General features: G+C 52.0%; 3 protein-coding genes and 1 pseudogene across 4 annotated transcripts; 1 reads left to right on the top strand and 3 right to left on the bottom strand.

The window, feature by feature from the left end:
• Positions 1–13168: 13168 nt before the first annotated feature.
• On the bottom strand, positions 13169–13841 carry LOC146830050 (histone H4). The gene has a single exon (XM_085604276.1). It carries the CDS (start codon positions 13543–13545, stop codon positions 13234–13236), a length of 312 nt encoding a protein of 103 aa, XP_085460402.1. The 5' UTR covers positions 13546–13841; the 3' UTR covers positions 13169–13233.
• Positions 13842–14859: 1018 nt separating this feature from the next.
• LOC146830049 (histone H2B 1.2-like) lies at positions 14860–15421 on the top strand (annotated as a pseudogene). Its single transcript, XR_014961351.1, has one exon. The product of XR_014961351.1 is annotated as a histone H2B 1.2-like (transcript).
• Positions 15422–15887: 466 nt separating this feature from the next.
• LOC146830048 (histone H3-like) lies at positions 15888–16926 on the bottom strand. Its single transcript, XM_085604273.1, has one exon. It carries the CDS (start codon positions 16762–16764, stop codon positions 16078–16080), a length of 687 nt encoding a protein of 228 aa, XP_085460399.1. The 5' UTR covers positions 16765–16926; the 3' UTR covers positions 15888–16077.
• Positions 16927–17210: 284 nt separating this feature from the next.
• Positions 17211–18138, bottom strand: LOC146830047 (histone H1.3-like). Its single transcript, XM_085604274.1, has one exon. The coding sequence runs from the start codon at positions 17906–17908 to the stop codon at positions 17258–17260; it is 651 nt and encodes a 216-aa protein (XP_085460400.1). The 5' UTR covers positions 17909–18138; the 3' UTR covers positions 17211–17257.
• Positions 18139–22127: the final 3989 nt, after the last annotated feature.

The following is a 22127-nucleotide window of genomic DNA, read 5'->3' as shown; positions in this document are numbered from 1 at the left end:
CCTTATTCTGATACTGTAAAGGAGCTAAATACACTTTCCTGAGTATGTGAAGTGTTTTGTTTTCACACCTGCAGCCAGGGGTGAAACCTGAAATCTTACCCTGGGCGGAGCTCCATAACCCTGGGTAGAAGGTGCGACTTCGTCCCCTTGAAGCCTAACACCTGCAAATGTCACAAGTATCAGTACAACTGGTGCCAGGAGGCTGGAAGTAGGCCCAAGGCCTTGCAGGCCTTTTTCTGATACTGTAAAGGGGTTAAATACACTTTACTGAGTATGTGAAGTGTTTTGTTTTCACACCTGCAGCCAGGGGTGAAACCTGAAATCGTATCCTGCGCGGAGCTCCATAACCCTGGGTAGAAGGTTTGACTTTGTTCCCTTGAAGCTTGACACCTCCAAGTGTCACAAGTATCAGTAAAACTGGTGCCTGGAGGCTGGAAACACACCCATGGCCTGGCAGGCCTTGTTCTGATACTGTAAAGGAGTTAAATACACTTTCCTGAGTATGTGAAGTGTTTTATTCTCACACTTCCATCCAGGGGTGAACCCTGAAATCTCACCCTGCGCGGAGTTCCATAATCCTGGGTAGAAGGTGCGACTTCATCCCCTTGAAGCCTAACACCTGCAAATGTCACAAGTATCAGTAAAACTGGTGCCAGGAGGCTGGAAGTAGGCCCAAGGCCTTGCAGGCCTTATTCTGATACTGTAAAGCAGCTAAATACACTTTCCTGAGTATGTGAAGTGTTTTATTCTCACACTTCCATCCAGGGGTGAACCCTGAAATCTCACCCTGCGCGGAGTTCCATAATGCTGGGTAGAAGGTGCGACTTCATCCCCTTGAAGCCTAACACCTGCAAATGTCACAAGTATCAGTAAAACTGGTGCCAGGAGGCTGGGAGTAGGCCCAAGGCCTTGCAGGCCTTATTCTGATACTGTAAAGGAGTTAAATACACTTTCCTGAGTGTGTGAAGTGTTTTATTTTCACTCCTCCAGCCTGGGGTGAAGCCTGAAATCTTACCCTGCGCGGAGCTCCATGACCCTGGGTAGAAGGTGCGACTTCATCCCTTGAAGCCTAAGACCTGCAAATGTCACAAGTATCAGTAAAACTGGTGCCAGGAGGCTGGAAGTAGGCCCAAGGCCTTGCAGGCCTTATTCTGATACTGTAAAGCAGCTAAATACACTTTCCTGAGTATGTGAAGTGTTTTATTCTCACACTTCCATCCAGGGGTGAACCCTGAAATCTCACCCTGCACGGAGTTCCATAACCCTGGGTAGAAGGTGCGACTTCATCCCCTTGAAGCCTAACACCTGCAAATGTCACAACTTTCAGTAAAACTGGTGCCAGGAGGCTGGAAGTAGGCCCAAGGCCTTGCAGGCCTTATTCTGATACTGTAAATGAGTTAAATACACTTTCCTGAGTGTGTGAAGTGTTTTATTTTCAGTCCTCCAGCCAGGGGTGAAGCCTGAAATCTTACCCTGCGCGGAGCTCCATGACCCTGGGTAGAAGGTGCGACTTCATCCCCTTGAAGCCTAAGACCTGCAAATGTCACAAGTATCAGTAAAACTGGTGCCAGGAGGCTGGAAGTAGGCCCAAGGCCGTGCAGGCCTTATTCTGATACTGTAAAGCAGCTAAATACACTTTCCTGAGTATGTGAAGTGTTTTATTCTCACACTTCCATCCAGGGGTGAACCCTGAAATCTCACCCTGCGCGGAGTTCCATAACCCTGGGTAGAAGGTGCGACTTCATCCCCTTGAAGCCTAACACCTGCAAATGTCACAAGTATCAGTAAAACTGGTGCCAGGAGGCTGGAAGTAGGCCCAAGGCCTTGCAGGCCTTATTCTGATACTGTAAAGGAGTTAAATACACTTTCCTGAGTGTGTGAAGGGTTTTATTTTCACTCCTCCAGCCTGGGGTGAAGCTTGAAATCTTACCCTGCGCGGAGCTCCATGACCCTGGGTAGAAGGTGCGACTTCATCCCCTTGAAGCCTAACACCTGCAAATGTCACAAGTATCAGTAAAACTGGTGCCAGGAGGCTGGAAGTAGGCCCAAGGCCTTGCAGGCCTTATTCTGATGCTGTAAAGCAGCTAAATACACGTTCCTGAGTATGTGAAGTGTTTTATTCTCACACTTCCATCCAGGGGTGAACCCTGAAATCTCACCCTGCGCGGAGTTCCATAACCCTGGGTAGAAGGTGCGACTTCATCCCCTTGAAGCCTAACACCTGCAAATGTCACAAGTATCAGTAAAACTGGTGCCAGGAGGCTGGAAGTAGGCCCAAGGCCTTGCAGGCCTTATTCTGATACTGTAAAGGAGTTAAATACACTTTCCTGAGTGTGTGAAGGGTTTTATTTTCACTCCTCCAGCCTGGGGTGAAGCCTGAAATCTTACCCTGCGCGGAGCTCCATGACCCTGGGTAGAAGGTGCGACTTCATCCCCTTGAAGCCTAACACCTACAAATGTCACAAGTATCAGTAAAACTGGTGCCAGGATGCTGGAAGTAGGCCCAAGGCCTTGCAGGCCTTATTCTGATACTGTAAAGTAGCTAAATACACTTTCCTGAGTATGTGAAGTGTTTTATTTTCACAGCTCAAGCCTGGGGTGGTCCCTGAAATCTTACCCTGCGTGGAGCTCCATGACCCTGGGCAGAAGGTGCGACTTCATGCCCTTGAAGCCTAACACCTACAAATGTCACAAGTATCAGTAAAACTGGTGCCAGGAGGCTGGAAGTAGGCCCAAGGCCTTGCAGGCCTTATTCTGATACTGTAAAGGAGTTAAATACACTTTCCTGAGTGTGTGAAGTGTTTTATTTTCACTCCTCCAGCCTGGGGTGAACCCTGAAATCTTACCCTGCGCGGAGCTCCATGACCCTGGGTAGAAGGTGCGACTTCATGCCCTTGAAGCCTAACACCTACAAATGTCACAAGTATCAGTAAAACTGGTGCCAGGAGGCTGGAAGTAGGCCCAAGGCCTTGCAGGCCTTATTCTGATACTGTAAAGTAGCTAAATACACTTTCCTGAGTATTTGAAGTGTTTTATGTTCACACTTCCATCCAGGGGTGAACCCTGAAATCTCACCCTGCGCGGAGTTCCATAACCCTGGGTAGAAGGTGCGACTTCATCCCCTTGAAGCCTAACACCTGCAAATGTCACAAGTATCAGTAAAACTGGTGCCAGGAGGCTGGAAGTAGGCCCAAGGCCTTGCAGGCCTTATTCTGATACTGTAAAGCAGCTAAATACACTTTCCTGAGTATGTGAAGTGTTTTATGTTCACACTTCCATCCAGGGGTGAACCCTGAAATCTCACCCTGCGCGGAGTTCCATAACCCTGGGTAGAAGGTGCGACTTCATCCCCTTGAAGCCTAACACCTGCAAATGTCACAAGTATCAGTAAAACTGGTGCCAGGAGGCTGGAAGTAGGCCCAAGGCCTTGCAGGCCTTATTCTGATACTGTAAAGGAGTTAAATACACTTTCCTGAGTGTGTGAAGTGTTTTATTTTCACCCCTCCAGCCTGGGGTGAAGCCTGAAATCTTACCCTGCGCGGAGCTCCATGACCCTGGGTAGAAGGTGCGACTTCATCCCCTTGATGCCTAACACCTGCAAATGTCACAAGTATCAGTAAAACTGGTGCCAGGAGGCTGGAAGTAGGCCCAAGGCCTTGCAGGCCTTATTCTGATACTGTAAAGCAGCTAAATACACTTTCCTGAGTATGTGAAGTGTTTTATGTTCACACTTCCATCCAGGGGTGAACCCTGAAATCTCACCCTGCGCGGAGCTCCATAACCCTGGGTAGAAGGTGCGACTTCATCCCCTTGAAGCCTAACACCTGCAAATGTCACAAGTATCAGTAAAACTGGTGCCAAGAGGCTGGAAGTAGGCCCAAGGCCTTGCAGGCCTTATTCTGATACTGTAAAGCAGCTAAATACACTTTCCTGAGTATGTGAAGTGTTTTATTCTCACACTTCCATCCAGGGGTGAACCCTGAAATCTCACCCTGCGCGGAGTTCCATAACCCTGGGTAGAAGGTGCAACTTCATCCCCTTGAAGCCTAACACCTGCAAATGTCACAAGTATCAGTAAAACTGGTGCCAGGAGGCTGGAAGTAGGCCCAATGCCTTGCAGGCCTTGTTCTGATACTGTAAAGGAGTTAAATACACTTTCCTGAGTATGAGAAGTGTTTTATTTTCACACCTCCAGCCAGGGGTGAACCCTGAAATCTTACCCTGCGCGGAGCTCCATAAACCTGGGTAGAAGGTGCGGCTTCATCCCCTTGAAGCCTAACACCTGCAAATGTCACAAGTATCAGTAAAACTGGTTCCAGGAGGCTGGAAGTAGGCCCAAGGCCTTGCAGGCCCTATTCTGATACTGTAAAGGAGCTAAATACACTTTCCTGAGTATGTGAAGTGTTTTATTTTCACACCTGCAGCCAGGGGTGAAGCCTGAAATCTTACCCTGCGCGGAGCTCCATGACCCTGGGTAGAAGGTGCGACTTCATCCCCTTGAAGCCGAACACCTGCAAATGTCACAAGTATCAGTAAAACTGGTGCCAGGAGGCTGGAAGTAGGCCCAAGGCCTTGCAGGCCTTATTCTGATACTGTAAAGCAGCTAAATACACTTTCCTGAGTATGTGAAGTGTTTTATGTTCACACTTCCATCCAGGGGTGAACCCTGAAATCTCACCCTGCGCGGAGCTCCATAACCCTGGGTAGAAGGTGCGACTTCATCCCCTTGAAGCCTAACACCTGCAAATGTCACAAGTATCAGTAAAACTGGTGCCAGGAGGCCGGAAGTAGGCCCAAGGCCTTGCAGGCCTTATTGTGATACTGTAAAGGAGTTAAATACACTTTCCTGAGTGTGTGAAGTGTTTTATTTTCACAGCTCAAGCCTGGGATGAACCCTGAAATCTCACCCTGCGCGGAGTTCCATAACCCTGGGTAGAAGGTGCGACTTCATCCCCTTGAAGCCTAACACCTACAAATGTCACAAGTATCAGTAAAACTGGTGCCAGGAGGCTGGAAGTAGGCCCAAGGCCTTGCAGGCCTTATTCTGATACTGTAAAGGAGCTAAATACACTTTCCTGAGTATGTGAAGTGTTTTGTTTTCACACCTGCAGCCAGGGGTGAAACCTGAAATCTTACCCTGGGCGGAGCTCCATAACCCTGGGTAGAAGGTGCGACTTCGTCCCCTTGAAGCCTAACACCTGCAAATGTCACAAGTATCAGTACAACTGGTGCCAGGAGGCTGGAAGTAGGCCCAAGGCCTTGCAGGCCTTTTTCTGATACTGTAAAGGGGTTAAATACACTTTACTGAGTATGTGAAGTGTTTTGTTTTCACACCTGCAGCCAGGGGTGAAACCTGAAATCGTATCCTGCGCGGAGCTCCATAACCCTGGGTAGAAGGTTTGACTTTGTTCCCTTGAAGCTTGACACCTCCAAGTGTCACAAGTATCAGTAAAACTGGTGCCTGGAGGCTGGAAACACACCCATGGCCTGGCAGGCCTTGTTCTGATACTGTAAAGGAGTTAAATACACTTTCCTGAGTATGTGAAGTGTTTTATTCTCACACTTCCATCCAGGGGTGAACCCTGAAATCTCACCCTGCGCGGAGTTCCATAATCCTGGGTAGAAGGTGCGACTTCATCCCCTTGAAGCCTAACACCTGCAAATGTCACAAGTATCAGTAAAACTGGTGCCAGGAGGCTGGAAGTAGGCCCAAGGCCTTGCAGGCCTTATTCTGATACTGTAAAGCAGCTAAATACACTTTCCTGAGTATGTGAAGTGTTTTATTCTCACACTTCCATCCAGGGGTGAACCCTGAAATCTCACCCTGCGCGGAGTTCCATAATGCTGGGTAGAAGGTGCGACTTCATCCCCTTGAAGCCTAACACCTGCAAATGTCACAAGTATCAGTAAAACTGGTGCCAGGAGGCTGGGAGTAGGCCCAAGGCCTTGCAGGCCTTATTCTGATACTGTAAAGGAGTTAAATACACTTTCCTGAGTGTGTGAAGTGTTTTATTTTCACTCCTCCAGCCTGGGGTGAAGCCTGAAATCTTACCCTGCGCGGAGCTCCATGACCCTGGGTAGAAGGTGCGACTTCATCCCCTTGAAGCCTAAGACCTGCAAATGTCACAAGTATCAGTAAAACTGGTGCCAGGAGGCTGGAAGTAGGCCCAAGGCCTTGCAGGCCTTATTCTGATACTGTAAAGCAGCTAAATACACTTTCCTGAGTATGTGAAGTGTTTTATTCTCACACTTCCATCCAGGGGTGAACCCTGAAATCTCACCCTGCACGGAGTTCCATAACCCTGGGTAGAAGGTGCGACTTCATCCCCTTGAAGCCTAACACCTGCAAATGTCACAACTTTCAGTAAAACTGGTGCCAGGAGGCTGGAAGTAGGCCCAAGGCCTTGCAGGCCTTATTCTGATACTGTAAATGAGTTAAATACACTTTCCTGAGTGTGTGAAGTGTTTTATTTTCAGTCCTCCAGCCAGGGGTGAAGCCTGAAATCTTACCCTGCGCGGAGCTCCATGACCCTGGGTAGAAGGTGCGACTTCATCCCCTTGAAGCCTAAGACCTGCAAATGTCACAAGTATCAGTAAAACTGGTGCCAGGAGGCTGGAAGTAGGCCCAAGGCCGTGCAGGCCTTATTCTGATACTGTAAAGCAGCTAAATACACTTTCCTGAGTATGTGAAGTGTTTTATTCTCACACTTCCATCCAGGGGTGAACCCTGAAATCTCACCCTGCGCGGAGTTCCATAACCCTGGGTAGAAGGTGCGACTTCATCCCCTTGAAGCCTAACACCTGCAAATGTCACAAGTATCAGTAAAACTGGTGCCAGGAGGCTGGAAGTAGGCCCAAGGCCTTGCAGGCCTTATTCTGATACTGTAAAGGAGTTAAATACACTTTCCTGAGTGTGTGAAGGGTTTTATTTTCACTCCTCCAGCCTGGGGTGAAGCTTGAAATCTTACCCTGCGCGGAGCTCCATGACCCTGGGTAGAAGGTGCGACTTCATCCCCTTGAAGCCTAACACCTGCAAATGTCACAAGTATCAGTAAAACTGGTGCCAGGAGGCTGGAAGTAGGCCCAAGGCCTTGCAGGCCTTATTCTGATGCTGTAAAGCAGCTAAATACACGTTCCTGAGTATGTGAAGTGTTTTATTCTCACACTTCCATCCAGGGGTGAACCCTGAAATCTCACCCTGCGCGGAGTTCCATAACCCTGGGTAGAAGGTGCGACTTCATCCCCTTGAAGCCTAACACCTGCAAATGTCACAAGTATCAGTAAAACTGGTGCCAGGAGGCTGGAAGTAGGCCCAAGGCCTTGCAGGCCTTATTCTGATACTGTAAAGGAGTTAAATACACTTTCCTGAGTGTGTGAAGGGTTTTATTTTCACTCCTCCAGCCTGGGGTGAAGCCTGAAATCTTACCCTGCGCGGAGCTCCATGACCCTGGGTAGAAGGTGCGACTTCATCCCCTTGAAGCCTAACACCTACAAATGTCACAAGTATCAGTAAAACTGGTGCCAGGATGCTGGAAGTAGGCCCAAGGCCTTGCAGGCCTTATTCTGATACTGTAAAGTAGCTAAATACACTTTCCTGAGTATGTGAAGTGTTTTATTTTCACAGCTCAAGCCTGGGGTGGTCCCTGAAATCTTACCCTGCGTGGAGCTCCATGACCCTGGGCAGAAGGTGCGACTTCATGCCCTTGAAGCCTAACACCTACAAATGTCACAAGTATCAGTAAAACTGGTGCCAGGAGGCTGGAAGTAGGCCCAAGGCCTTGCAGGCCTTATTCTGATACTGTAAAGGAGTTAAATACACTTTCCTGAGTGTGTGAAGTGTTTTATTTTCACTCCTCCAGCCTGGGGTGAACCCTGAAATCTTACCCTGCGCGGAGCTCCATGACCCTGGGTAGAAGGTGCGACTTCATGCCCTTGAAGCCTAACACCTACAAATGTCACAAGTATCAGTAAAACTGGTGCCAGGAGGCTGGAAGTAGGCCCAAGGCCTTGCAGGCCTTATTCTGATACTGTAAAGTAGCTAAATACACTTTCCTGAGTATTTGAAGTGTTTTATGTTCACACTTCCATCCAGGGGTGAACCCTGAAATCTCACCCTGCGCGGAGTTCCATAACCCTGGGTAGAAGGTGCGACTTCATCCCCTTGAAGCCTAACACCTGCAAATGTCACAAGTATCAGTAAAACTGGTGCCAGGAGGCTGGAAGTAGGCCCAAGGCCTTGCAGGCCTTATTCTGATACTGTAAAGCAGCTAAATACACTTTCCTGAGTATGTGAAGTGTTTTATGTTCACACTTCCATCCAGGGGTGAACCCTGAAATCTCACCCTGCGCGGAGTTCCATAACCCTGGGTAGAAGGTGCGACTTCATCCCCTTGAAGCCTAACACCTGCAAATGTCACAAGTATCAGTAAAACTGGTGCCAGGAGGCTGGAAGTAGGCCCAAGGCCTTGCAGGCCTTATTCTGATACTGTAAAGGAGTTAAATACACTTTCCTGAGTGTGTGAAGTGTTTTATTTTCACCCCTCCAGCCTGGGGTGAAGCCTGAAATCTTACCCTGCGCGGAGCTCCATGACCCTGGGTAGAAGGTGCGACTTCATCCCCTTGATGCCTAACACCTGCAAATGTCACAAGTATCAGTAAAACTGGTGCCAGGAGGCTGGAAGTAGGCCCAAGGCCTTGCAGGCCTTATTCTGATACTGTAAAGCAGCTAAATACACTTTCCCGAGTATGTGAAGTGTTTTATGTTCACACTTCCATCCAGGGGTGAACCCTGAAATCTCACCCTGCGCGGAGCTCCATAACCCTGGGTAGAAGGTGCGACTTCATCCCCTTGAAGCCTAACACCTGCAAATGTCACAAGTATCAGTAAAACTGGTGCCAAGAGGCTGGAAGTAGGCCCAAGGCCTTGCAGGCCTTATTCTGATACTGTAAAGCAGCTAAATACACTTTCCTGAGTATGTGAAGTGTTTTATTCTCACACTTCCATCCAGGGGTGAACCCTGAAATCTCACCCTGCGCGGAGTTCCATAACCAGGGGTAGAAGGTGCAACTTCATCCCCTTGAAGCCTAACACCTGCAAATGTCACAAGTATCAGTAAAACTGGTGCCAGGAGGCTGGAAGTAGGCCCAGGGCCTTGCAGGCCTTGTTCTGATACTGTAAAGGAGTTAAATACACTTTCCTGAGTATGAGAAGTGTTTTATTTTCACACCTCCAGCCAGGGGTGAACCCTGAAATCTTACCCTGCGCGGAGCTCCATAAACCTGGGTAGAAGGTGCGGCTTCATCCCCTTGAAGCCTAACACCTGCAAATGTCACAAGTATCAGTAAAACTGGTTCCAGGAGGCTGGAAGTAGGCCCAAGGCCTTGCAGGCCCTATTCTGATACTGTAAAGGAGCTAAATACACTTTCCTGAGTATGTGAAGTGTTTTATTTTCACACCTGCAGCCAGGGGTGAAGCCTGAAATCTTACCCTGCGCGGAGCTCCATGACCCTGGGTAGAAGGTGCGACTTCATCCCCTTGAAGCCGAACACCTGCATATGTCACAAGTATCAGTAAAACTGGTGCCAGGAGGCTGGAAGTAGGCCCAAGGCCTTGCAGGCCTTATTCTGATACTGTAAAGCAGCTAAATACACTTTCCTGAGTATGTGAAGTGTTTTATGTTCACACTTCCATCCAGGGGTGAACCCTGAAATCTCACCCTGCGCGGAGCTCCATAACCCTGGGTAGAAGGTGCGACTTCATCCCCTTGAAGCCTAACACCTGCAAATGTCACAAGTATCAGTAAAACTGGTGCCAAGAGGCTGGAAGTAGGCCCAAGGCCTTGCAGGCCTTATTCTGATACTGTAAAGCAGCTAAATATACTTTCCTGAGTATGTGAAGTGTTTTATTCTCACACTTCCATCCAGGGGTGAACCCTGAAATCTCACCCTGCGCGGAGTTCCATAACCCTGGGTAGAAGGTGCAACTTCATCCCCTTGAAGCCTAACACCTGCAAATGTCACAAGTATCAGTAAAACTGGTTCCAGGAGGCTGGAAGTAGGCCCAAGGCCTTGCAGGCCCTATTCTGATACTGTAAAGGAGCTAAATACACTTTCCTGAGTATGTGAAGTGTTTTATTTTCACACCTGCAGCCAGGGGTGAAGCCTGAAATCTTACCCTGCGCGGAGCTCCATGACCCTGGGTAGAAGGTGCGACTTCATCCCCTTGAAGCCGAACACCTGCAAATGTCACAAGTATCAGTAAAACTGGTGCCAGGAGGCTGGAAGTAGGCCCAAGGCCTTGCAGGCCTTATTCTGATACTGTAAAGGAGTTAAATACACTTTCCTGAGTGTGTGAAGTGTTTTATTTTCACTCCTCCAGCCTGGGGTGAAGCCTGAAATCTTACCCTGCGCGGAGCTCCATGACCCTGGGTAGAAGGTGCGACTTCATCCCCTTGATGCCTAACACCTGCAAATGTCACAAGTATCAGTAAAACTGGTGCCAGGAGGCTGGAAGTAGGCCCAAGGCCTTGCAGGCCTTATTCTGATACTGTAAAGGAGTTAAATAAACTTTCCTGAGCATGTGAAGTGTTTTATTTTCTCACCTCCAGCCAAGGGGTGAACCCTGACATCGCACCCTGCGCAGAGCTCCATAACCCTGGGTAGAAGGTGCGACTTCATCCCCTTGAAGCCTAACACCTTTAAATGTCACAAGTATCAGTAAAACTGGTGCCAGGAGGCTGGAAACACACCCAAGGCCTTGCAGGCCCTATTCTGATACTGTAAAGCAGCTAAATACACTTTCCTGAGTATGTGAAGTGTTTTATGTTCACACTTCCATCCAGGGGTGAACCCTGAAATCTCACCCTGCGCGGAGTTCCATAACCCTGGGTGGAAGGTGCGACTTCATCCCCTTGAAGCATGACATCTCCCAGTGTCACAAGTATCAGTACAACTGGTGCCTTGAGGCTGGAAACATACCCACGGCCTTGCAGGCCTTGTTCTGATACTGTAAATGAGTGAAATAAACTTTCCTGAGCATGTGAAGTGTTTTATTTTCTCACCTCCAGCCAAGGGGTGAACCCTGACATCGCACCCTGCGCAGAGCTCCATAACCCTGGGTAGAAGGTGCGACTTCATCCCCTTGAAGCCTTACACCTTTAAATGTCACAAGTATCAGTAAAACTGGTGCCAGGAGGCTGGAAACACACCCAAGGCCTTGCAGGCCCTATTCTGATACTGTAAAGCAGCTAAATACACTTTCCTGAGTATGTGAAGTGTTTTATGTTCACACTTCCATCCAGGGGTGAACCCTGAAATCTCACCCTGCGCGGAGTTCCATAACCCTGGGTGGAAGGTGCGACTTCATCCCCTTGAAGCCTAACACCTGCAAATGTCACAAGTATCAGTAAAACTGGTTCCAGGAGGCTGGAAGTAGGCCCAAGGCCTTGCAGGCCTTATTCTGATACTGTAAAGCAGCTAAATACACTTTCCTGAGTATGTGAAGTGTTTTATCTTCACAGCTCAAGCCTGGGGTGAACCCTGAAATCTTATCCTGCGCGGAGCTCCATGACCCTGGGTAGAAGGTGCGACTTCATCCCCTTGAAGCATGACATCTCCCAGTGTCACAAGTATCAGTACAACTGGTGCCTTGAGGCTGGAAACATACCCAAGGCCTTGCAGGCCTTGTTCTGATACTGTAAATGAGTGAAATAAACTTTCCTGAGCATGTGAAGTGTTTTATTTTCACACCTCCAGCCAGGGGCGAAACCTGAAATCTTACCCTGCGCGGAGCTCCATAGCCCTGGGTAGAAGGAGATACTGTGTCCCCTTAAACCTGTAAATTTCAAAATGTCATATAAAGAATAAAACAAGCGCCTGGAGGCTAGAAATGGGCCCGAGACACTGAAGTCTTGGATCTGATAATGTAAAGGGCTTTGTGTACCTTTTGAGTGAAGTTTTTTTTCCCACCTCCATCCGAGGGGTAAATCCTGAAATATTACCCCAATCGAAGCTCCATAGCCCTGGGTTGAAAAAGTGACTTTGTTCCCTTGGACCTAAAATTTTAGTACATTTTTGTTATTTTTTTATTAAACATTGTTAAAGGGATGACTGGAGGCTAATAAAATGGACCAGATACTGTGAAGGACTTTATTTCATTTTTGGGCGAAAAAAAAATATTTAAAAAATATGTATGTATTATATTATTATTGCAATTTTTTTTTTTTTTTTTTTTTTTGTGGGCCTATCTCTGGCTAAGGGGGAAAACCTGAAATGTTACCCGAAGCGGAGCTCCATTGCCCTGGGTAAAAGTAGTGCCATGGTCCCCTTGAACCAAAATAATAAATAAATAAATAAAAGTACTAAAACAGGTGCTTAAAGGCCCCGAAATCGGTCACGATCGTTCACAAAAAAAAATTAGGATCCCACACCCCATGGGCCTGCATGGGAACTCTATCTTACCGACTATTAAGCCCCCACGAAGTGGGGGCTTACAGCGCCCGAGTGGGAGACAAAAGTTAGAGTTAGCGCGGCCGTTCCGCCGCCCGGCCATCTGGTCGCGCAACCCGGCGACCAGATGGCCGGCGGCGCGCCCGGCGCCGCCAACTCTACCCTTTGTCCCTCATCCGTGTTCTGTAAGCCCCCACTACGTGGGGGCTTAATAGTCGAGGGGAATGGCCGGCACTGAGCTGGGCCGGGCCAAACTCGCCTTGGGTCCCCAGTCCAGGGATCCAGGATGGCGGGCCCCCGGGCCGGGCTATACCCGCCTTATGTCCCCAGTGCAAGGCTCCAGGATGGCGGGCCCCTGGGCCCGGCTATACCCGCCTTATCTCCCCAGTACAAGGCTCCAGGATGGCGGGCCCCTGGGCCGGGCTATACCCGCCTTAGGTCGCCAGTACAAGGCTCCAGGATGGCGGGCCCCTGGGCCGGGCTATACCCGCCTTAGGTCGCCAGTACAGGGCATCAGGACCCCCGTGGGCTGGACTGGGATGAACGCGCCCCTGGACCCCCCCATGCCGGGGCTCCAGGAAGGCGCCCTGGCCCCGGGACAGTGCCTTGCATTGCAGCGAAATCCCCCTGGTGCCCCCCCCTCACCCGACCGGCTGTGGGCCTAGAAAGCAGCCCTGCGGGAACCCTAGCGCATAGACACAGCTCTCCCATGACATCGTGGTCGGCTCTTAAAAGAGCCTTTGGGTTGTGGTGTTTTGTGTTTTTCTCCGTGGGCAAGCCGAGTGTTTAACCGCCGAATCCGTAGAGGGTGCGGCCCTGGCGCTTCAGGGCGTAGACCACATCCATGGCGGTGACGGTCTTCCTCTTGGCGTGCTCGGTGTAGGTGACGGCGTCCCGGATCACGTTCTCCAGGAAAACCTTCAGCACCCCGCGGGTCTCCTCGTAGATGAGGCCGGAGATGCGCTTGACCCCGCCACGGCGCGCCAGGCGGCGGATGGCCGGCTTGGTGATGCCCTGGATGTTGTCCCGGAGCACCTTGCGGTGCCTCTTGGCGCCGCCTTTGCCGAGCCCCTTCCCTCCTTTGCCGCGTCCAGACATGTTCTCCTGTCGGTGCTGTGACTGAGCAGAACTGAGGGCGAGGCCAGCGGCGGCTGCTTATATAGAGGAGCTGCGGCGGACCAGCTAGGGCGCATCAAGCCGCCCACGTGACTGAACGGAAGGCGAGAGGGAGCCCGGCCCCGGCAGGGAGCGGCCGTTGCCGTTTGAAAAAGAGCGCGCTCCCAGCCGCCTCTTTGTCGTGGGCTCAGCAGCTGCCGCCGGGGCACGGATCACAGTCAAGCACACACACACGCCTCCCTTCCCGGCCCCCACTCGTCACCGCGGCCCGCCTAACCCTGGCGCTCGGTGCCCGTTCCCACTATGAACATAAGGCTCTGAAATGCTCTAATGGAGCCATCACATTAACGGCCTCACCGGCACCACCCCGCTGTGTGCGGCCGCCTGCAACCCCGTAACACTGTCCACATGTCACGCCCGGTTGTGGCAAGTCTGTAATCTGCCCCTATAAAAATTTATTTTTTTTAACAAAAACATTATTGTCGGCCTCAAGCTAGGTTTTGGGACGGGGGTGACATTTATGTGTACGTCAGAGGGCTTGGGCATGCCCTCCTATGTAGCGACGGTGCGGGCGCTGCCGCAACTATGAAGCCGCCAGAGTAACATCTTGGCACGGACACGCTCTTTGATGGAGTCTGTGGTTGGCCCTGAAAAGAGCCTTTGTGTTTAGGGTGTGTTTCCACGGTGGTCTGCGGGCCTTTACTTGCTTGCTTTGCCCCCTGCCTTGTGGCTCTCGGTTTTCTTGGGCAGCAGCACGGCCTGGATGTTGGGCAGGACTCCTCCCTGGGCGATGGTGACTCGGCCCAGCAGCTTGTTCAGCTCCTCGTCGTTGCGGATGGCCAGCTGGAGGTGTCTGGGGATGATGCGGGTCTTCTTGTTGTCCCGGGCCGCGTTGCCGGCCAGCTCCAGGATCTCAGCGGTCAGGTACTCCAGGACTGCAGCCAGATAGACTGGGGCACCGGCGCCCACCCTCTCGGCGTAGCTTCCCTTCCGGAGCAGCCTGTGCACACGGCCCACGGGGAACTGGAGCCCGGCTCTTGAAGAGCGTGTCTTGGCCTTAGCGCGGGCCTTTCCTCCTTGCTTTCCGCGTCCAGACATGGCGATCGATGCAGGGGCTCACTCACACAACAGAGAGAATGATACTGCTGTTCTGCGGGACTCCGGCGATATAAAGACTTCGGGTGCGTCTGATTGGTTGACAGCTAGGCGCTGATAGTACTTCTCATTGGAGGGAGGAGGGCTTCTGTTTCACCAATCAGAGTCCCAGAACCGCAGTACACTAGGAGGTGGGGGGCTTGCCTTTGCCTGCCAATGAGAAGGGAGAGCAGAGAAGCAGCTACTTTACACGCCCAGCCTATAAATACAAGTGCCGGGCACGTCTGCCTTATTTCTCTCGGCTCCACAGGAAGCGGTGCAGATTGTCGACCATGCCTGAACCAGCCAAGTCCGCGCCGGCTCCCAAGAAGGGCTCCAAGAAAGCGCTCTCCAAGCCGCCCAAGAAGGACGGGAAGAAGCGCAAGAGGAGCAGGAAGGAAAGCTATGCCATCTACATTTACAAAGTGATGAAGCAGGTGCACCCGGACACCGGCATCTCCTCCAAGGCCATGGGCATCATGAACTCCTTCGTGAACGACATCTTCGAGCGCATCGCCGGGGAAGCTTCCCGCCTGGCCCACTACAACTCGCGGCGCACCATCACCTCCCGGGAGATCCAGACCGCAGTGCGTCTGCTGCTGCCCGGAGAGCTGGCCAAGCACGCCGTGTCCGAGGGCACCAAGGCCGTCACCAAGTACACCAGCGCCAAGTAAGGCTTCGAGGCGTATCCCCAACGAACACAACGGCTCTTTTAAGGGCCACTCACGTCCTCCCCTAAGAGCTAATGTGCTTCATTTATGACCGGAGAAAAAAGTGTTTTAAACGGTAATTTTGAGCGCACAAGACCTGCTTTCACGGGGCTTGCTGCAGACCGAGGGACGATGGAGCGGGCAACCCGTTTTAATAAACATGTTTATATGAATGAGCCCTCTTTGGGACCAAGTGTCACACAAGCTCTGTAATGTAACGGTGACGTTAAATAAAGCCCGCGCGGAACTCGCACGGTTGCCCCCGGGCTTATTGTTTTCCATGTTTCGGGTGACCAGTTTTAAGTGTGTGCGTGGGGCCACGTTCTGTTTGTACTGTAAGACCAAGGGCAACGGCTCCCGAAATCGGAGACATGAACCCGATGTACCGGGAGCACAGATGCCCCACAGCGCTGGCTTGTGACCAGCGGATCCCAACACGACCCTCTACCCAAACAAAGCTCTTTATTAATTGAAGAGGTGGCCGTGCACTGTGAACACGGAGTGCCCTGGTCACCCAGTGCCGGTATAAGTTACCCAGTACTCGTGGTACTCCCAGCCAACCCACCCTAACCTGTAGAACATGCCATGGCAGACAAGAGAAGCTCGTAGGTGACAGGGTGGTGGCCCTTAAAAGAGCCGTTGTGGTGGTTGATCGGGTCGGTGTGCCTCCTTAGGCCCTCTCGCCTCGGATACGACGGGCCAGCTGGATGTCCTTGGGCATGATGGTCACCCTCTTGGCGTGGATGGCGCACAGGTTGGTGTCCTCGAAGAGCCCGACCAGGTAGGCCTCGCTGGCCTCTTGCAGGGCCATGACGGCGGAGCTCTGGAAGCGCAGGTCGGTCTTGAAGTCCTGGGCGATCTCCCTCACCAAGCGCTGGAACGGCAGCTTGCGGATGAGGAGCTCGGTGGACTTCTGGTAGCGGCGGATCTCGCGGAGAGCCACGGTGCCCGGTCGGTAGCGGTGAGGCTTCTTGACGCCGCCGGTGGCAGGCGCGCTCTTGCGGGCAGCCTTGGTGGCCAGCTGCTTGCGAGGCGCTTTGCCGCCGGTGGACTTGCGGGCTGTCTGCTTGGTGCGGGCCATGGCGGGAGCGGTCTCTTTCAACGACGAGCGAGGAAGAATGGCGTTCAAGCAGGCAAGAGCCCTATTTATGCACTCGAAGACGGAGGGCTGCTCTGGTTGGCTGAAGCTCCCGCCCCACGTTCGAAAATAGCCCGCGGTGTGCAACGATTGGCTACTCAACCTGAGGCTGCAGACTGTCTCTCCAATGAGCTGTGGAGAAAAGGGAACCCTCCGGATTGGATGATGTACGTTGGAGCCGAAGCCGGCGCTTCGGTCAGCCTTTGTCTCAGTGTCCATCCATTCATTTGTAGTCACAAGAACCCCTCGCCCCCCTTCTCGACCCTGGTCAACTGGGCGAGGAGCCCAGGATGTTATAAGTGTACCGCCCTTGGTCACCCTGGAACACGCCGCCGTTCACTGCGCTCGATTTCACTTTCACAATCGTCTGCTTTATGCAGACACCACTTCGAGTCTGCCCGGTTACAGTGAAAGCACCAAGGCACACGTTGTCTCACATTTATTATGAACTGAGGTCTAATAACTCCCAGACCCCCTTCTTTCTTTGTTATAAAGATTCCAATCCACGCAACACCAAAAGAGCCTTTCATATGACCAAGATCACACACGGCACTCGCGTGCGGAAAGGCGCGCTATGGATTTACTGTGCCGTTTATTATCATAGAGAAGGGTGCACGCGGGGTGCAAGGGTGGGGACGAACAAGCTCTCTTCTGGACCGGGTGGATGGCTCTTAAAAGAGCCGTTGTGTTTGCAGTGTCTCGGTGCAAGCCCTTACTTCTTCTTGGGCGCTGCCTTCTTGGGCTTGGCTGCTTTGGGCTTGGCTGCCTTGGGTTTGACTACCTTGGCAGGGCTTTTCTTGGCCACTTTGGGCTTCGCCGCCTTGGCTTTCGCTGGGCTCTTGGCAGCCTTCTTGGCGGGGGCAGCCTTGGGCTTCTTGGGGCTCTTTGCTGCCGCTGGCTTCTTGACCTTCTTCGGGCTCTTCTTGACCCCCGCGGGAGCCTTTTTGGGCTTCTTGGCGGCTGGGGCAGCTTTCTTGGCCGCTGGTTTCTTGGTCTTGGCGGCCGCCTTCTTGGCCGCCTTCTTGCCCTCCAGCTGCTTCTTGTTCACCTTGAAGGATCCGGAGGCCCCGGTGCCCTTCAGCTGGGCCAGGGCGCCTTTGCTGACCAGGCTCTTGACGGAGGCCTTGACCCGGCTCTTGTTCTTGTCCACATCGTAGCCCTCGGCGACCAGCCCCTTCTTCATGGCCGACAGGGAGACTCCCTTCCTCTCGGCAGAGGCGGTCACCACCTTCAGGATCAGATCGGCCACGCTGGGGCCGGAAGGCTTCTTGGCCTTCGAGGCCCCCGCTGTCTTCTTCTGCTGCTTTTTCTTGGGGGCGACCTCAGCGGGAGGCGCCGCGGCGGCTGGAGCGGTTTCGGCCATTGTAATGCGAGTCTCGGCGCGGGCGCTGTCACTGAAAAGAAATGTCCCTCCCAGACCCGAGCCCCGTGATTATATACAGGGAGGAGCCGGCCTCTGATTGGTCCCGAGCAGACAGGGCTGTGCGAGGCACACTCGGCTCTCTGCTCCCAGCTGACTTTTGTGTTTCCTACCTTCGGATTATCCACGTTTTAAAACACAATCAGTTAAACACGCGCTTCCACGCATACATGACCAGGAGCCCAGCTTCGGCCCTCTCCCGCGCCTGCCCCCGTTTCGGATCCACCCCTCGTCCCTGGCTTGTGATCCGCGGGGAGACTCGGCGCTCCCCCGACGGCGGGCGCCTCCATGCCTGAAATCCCGGGCTCCGGGCCCCTTTTCCCCGGTCCACTCTCGACTCCTGCGGCCGGGAGCGGCGGCCCGCGGGAGGGAGGGGGCTCCTGCAGGGAGCGGGCCCTGTGGCGTCACAGTGGGGCTGCGGGGGCCGCGGGGAGCGCGTTCTGGAACGGGCCAAAGTAACACAGGGCTCCGCCGGCCGAGCGCGGGGTGGAAACAATGCCAGGGAGCCCCCGTCCCGGGGGCCAGGGGGCCCTCCCCGCGCGCCTGCACCCTCGGCTGTGGCACCCTCGGCTCGGGGCTTACAAGCAGCGGGGCACGGCCCTGGCTCCAGCCTCGCACGCATCACCAGGCGGCCGTGTGCTGGCAGCTTCACATGCAGGCAGAGGGCATTCACTGCCGAGCGCCGAGCCAGACTCAATACAATAAATACACAGTGACACAATGAAGGAAGGCGGCCGAGTTAGGCCTACATGTTTAAAGACACCCCAAGTGAGAGCAGAGGGTGTGAATGCACCTGAAATGGTGACCCCAGTACCGGCATGGAGGCACTCTGCTGAGCTGATTTTTACAGCTGGAGCTAGGTGTACGTCTGAGGTGACATCTGTAGACAGAGTGAGTTACTGTATGTCAGACGCTGAGCCTATGACCGGGGGAGGCCCACTGCGGAACTGAATAGTACAGTACAGAGTGAGGCCTGTGACTACCACTGTTCTACTCAGCCCTATCGCCGGAGTGGGGACCACTCCTGAATCCAATGGTATGTCACGAGGGAGACCTGAGACCAGAAATCATATTCTGCGCCCTGTAGCCTGATCGAGGCCTGCTGCTAATTTGGATGGAGGTAGGGGAAGGAAACAAAACACTTCCCATAGTCCAGAACGTACATGAACACCATTCACAGTATCATATCTTAGCCTTCAGGATCTCCGGCCCATCCCTAGCTTCCAGGTACATGTTTTAGTAAAATGTGTGACATTTGGAGGTTTACAGCTTAAAGGGGATGAAGTCGCACCTTCTACCCAGGGTTATGGAGCTCCGCGCAGGGTGAGATTTCAGGGTTCACCCCTGGCTGGAGGTGTGAAAACAAAACAATCCACATAGTCACACCTCCAGCCAGGGGTGAACCCTGAAATCTCACCCTGCGCGGAGTTCCATAACCCTGGGTAGAAGGTGCGACTTCATCCCCTTGAAGCCTAACACCTACAAATGTCACAAGTATCAGTAAAACTGGTGCCAGGAGGCTGGAAGTAGGCCCAAGGCCTTGCAGGCCTTATTCTGATACTGTAAAGGAGCTAAATACACTTTCCTGAGTATGTGAAGTGTTTTGTTTTCACACCTGCAGCCAGGGGTGAAACCTGAAATCTTACCCTGGGCGGAGCTCCATAACCCTGGGTAGAAGGTGCGACTTCGTCCCCTTGAAGCCTAACACCTGCAAATGTCACAAGTATCAGTACAACTGGTGCCAGGAGGCTGGAAGTAGGCCCAAGGCCTTGCAGGCCTTTTTCTGATACTGTAAAGGGGTTAAATACACTTTACTGAGTATGTGAAGTGTTTTGTTTTCACACCTGCAGCCAGGGGTGAAACCTGAAATCGTATCCTGCGCGGAGCTCCATAACCCTGGGTAGAAGGTTTGACTTTGTTCCCTTGAAGCTTGACACCTCCAAGTGTCACAAGTATCAGTAAAACTGGTGCCTGGAGGCTGGAAACACACCCATGGCCTGGCAGGCCTTGTTCTGATACTGTAAAGGAGTTAAATACACTTTCCTGAGTATGTGAAGTGTTTTATTCTCACACTTCCATCCAGGGGTGAACCCTGAAATCTCACCCTGCGCGGAGTTCCATAACCCTGGGTAGAAGGTGCGACTTCATCCCCTTGAAGCCTAACACCTGCAAATGTCACAAGTATCAGTAAAACTGGTGCCAGGAGGCTGGAAGTAGGCCCAAGGCATTGCAGGCCTTATTCTGATACTGTAAAGCAGCTAAATACACTTTCCTGAGTATGTGAAGTGTTTTATTCTCACACTTCCATCCAGGGGTGAACCCTGAAATCTCACCCTGCGCGGAGTTCCATAATGCTGGGTAGAAGGTGCGACTTCATCCCCTTGAAGCCTAACACCTGCAAATGTCACAAGTATCAGTAAAACTGGTGCCAGGAGGCTGGGAGTAGGCCCAAGGCCTTGCAGGCCTTATTCTGATACTGTAAAGGAGTTAAATACACTTTCCTGAGTGTGTGAAGTGTTTTATTTTCACTCCTCCAGCCTGGGGTGAAGCCTGAAATCTTACCCTGCGCGGAGCTCCATGACCCTGGGTAGAAGGTGCGACTTCATCCCCTTGAAGCCTAAGACCTGCAAATGTCACAAGTATCAGTAAAACTGGTGCCAGGAGGCTGGAAGTAGGCCCAAGGCCTTGCAGGCCTTATTCTGATACTGTAAAGCAGCTAAATACACTTTCCTGAGTATGTGAAGTGTTTTATTCTCACACTTCCATCCAGGGGTGAACCCTGAAATCTCACCCTGCACGGAGTTCCATAACCCTGGGTAGAAGGTGCGACTTCATCCCCTTGAAGCCTAACACCTGCAAATGTCACAACTTTCAGTAAAACTGGTGCCAGGAGGCTGGAAGTAGGCCCAAGGCCTTGCAGGCCTTATTCTGATACTGTAAATGAGTTAAATACACTTTCCTGAGTGTGTGAAGTGTTTTATTTTCAGTCCTCCAGCCAGGGGTGAAGCCTGAAATCTTACCCTGCGCGGAGCTCCATGACCCTGGGTAGAAGGTGCGACTTCATCCCCTTGAAGCCTAACACCTGCAAATGTCACAAGTATCAGTAAAACTGGTGCCAGGAGGCTGGAAGTAGGCCCAAGGCCTTGCAGGCCTTATTCTGATACTGTAAAGGAGTTAAATACACTTTCCTGAGTGTGTGAAGTGTTTTATTTTCACTCCTCCAGCCTGGGGTGAAGCCTGAAATCTTACCCTGCGCGGAGCTCCATGACCCTGGGTAGAAGGTGCGACTTCATCCCCTTGAAGCCTAAGACCTGCAAATGTCACAAGTATCAGTAAAACTGGTGCCAGGAGGCTGGAAGTAGGCCCAAGGCCGTGCAGGCCTTATTCTGATACTGTAAAGCAGCTAAATACACTTTCCTGAGTATGTGAAGTGTTTTATTCTCACACTTCCATCCAGGGGTGAACCCTGAAATCTCACCCTGCGCGGAGTTCCATAACCCTGGGTAGAAGGTGCGACTTCATCCCCTTGAAGCCTAACACCTGCAAATGTCACAAGTATCAGTAAAACTGGTGCCAGGAGGCTGGAAGTAGGCCCAAGGCCTTGCAGGCCTTATTCTGATACTGTAAAGGAGTTAAATACACTTTCCTGAGTGTGTGAAGGGTTTTATTTTCACTCCTCCAGCCTGGGGTGAAGCTTGAAATCTTACCCTGCGCGGAGCTCCATGACCCTGGGTAGAAGGTGCGACTTCATCCCCTTGAAGCCTAACACCTGCAAATGTCACAAGTATCAGTAAAACTGGTGCCAGGAGGCCGGAAGTAGGCCCAAGGCCTTGCAGGCCTTATTCTGATGCTGTAAAGCAGCTAAATACACGTTCCTGAGTATGTGAAGTGTTTTATTCTCACACTTCCATCCAGGGGTGAACCCTGAAATCTCACCCTGCGCGGAGTTCCATAACCCTGGGTAGAAGGTGCGACTTCATCCCCTTGAAGCCTAACACCTGCAAATGTCACAAGTATCAGTAAAACTGGTGCCAGGAGGCTGGAAGTAGGCCCAAGGCCTTGCAGGCCTTATTCTGATACTGTAAAGGAGTTAAATACACTTTCCTGAGTGTGTGAAGGGTTTTATTTTCACTCCTCCAGCCTGGGGTGAAGCCTGAAATCT

The sequence above is a fragment of the Triturus cristatus genome, chromosome 5_1 (assembly GCF_964204655.1).
Source record: "Triturus cristatus chromosome 5_1, aTriCri1.1, whole genome shotgun sequence".
NCBI lineage: Eukaryota > Metazoa > Chordata > Amphibia > Caudata > Salamandridae > Triturus > Triturus cristatus.
This window is presented reverse-complemented; position numbering and strand designations above follow the sequence as displayed.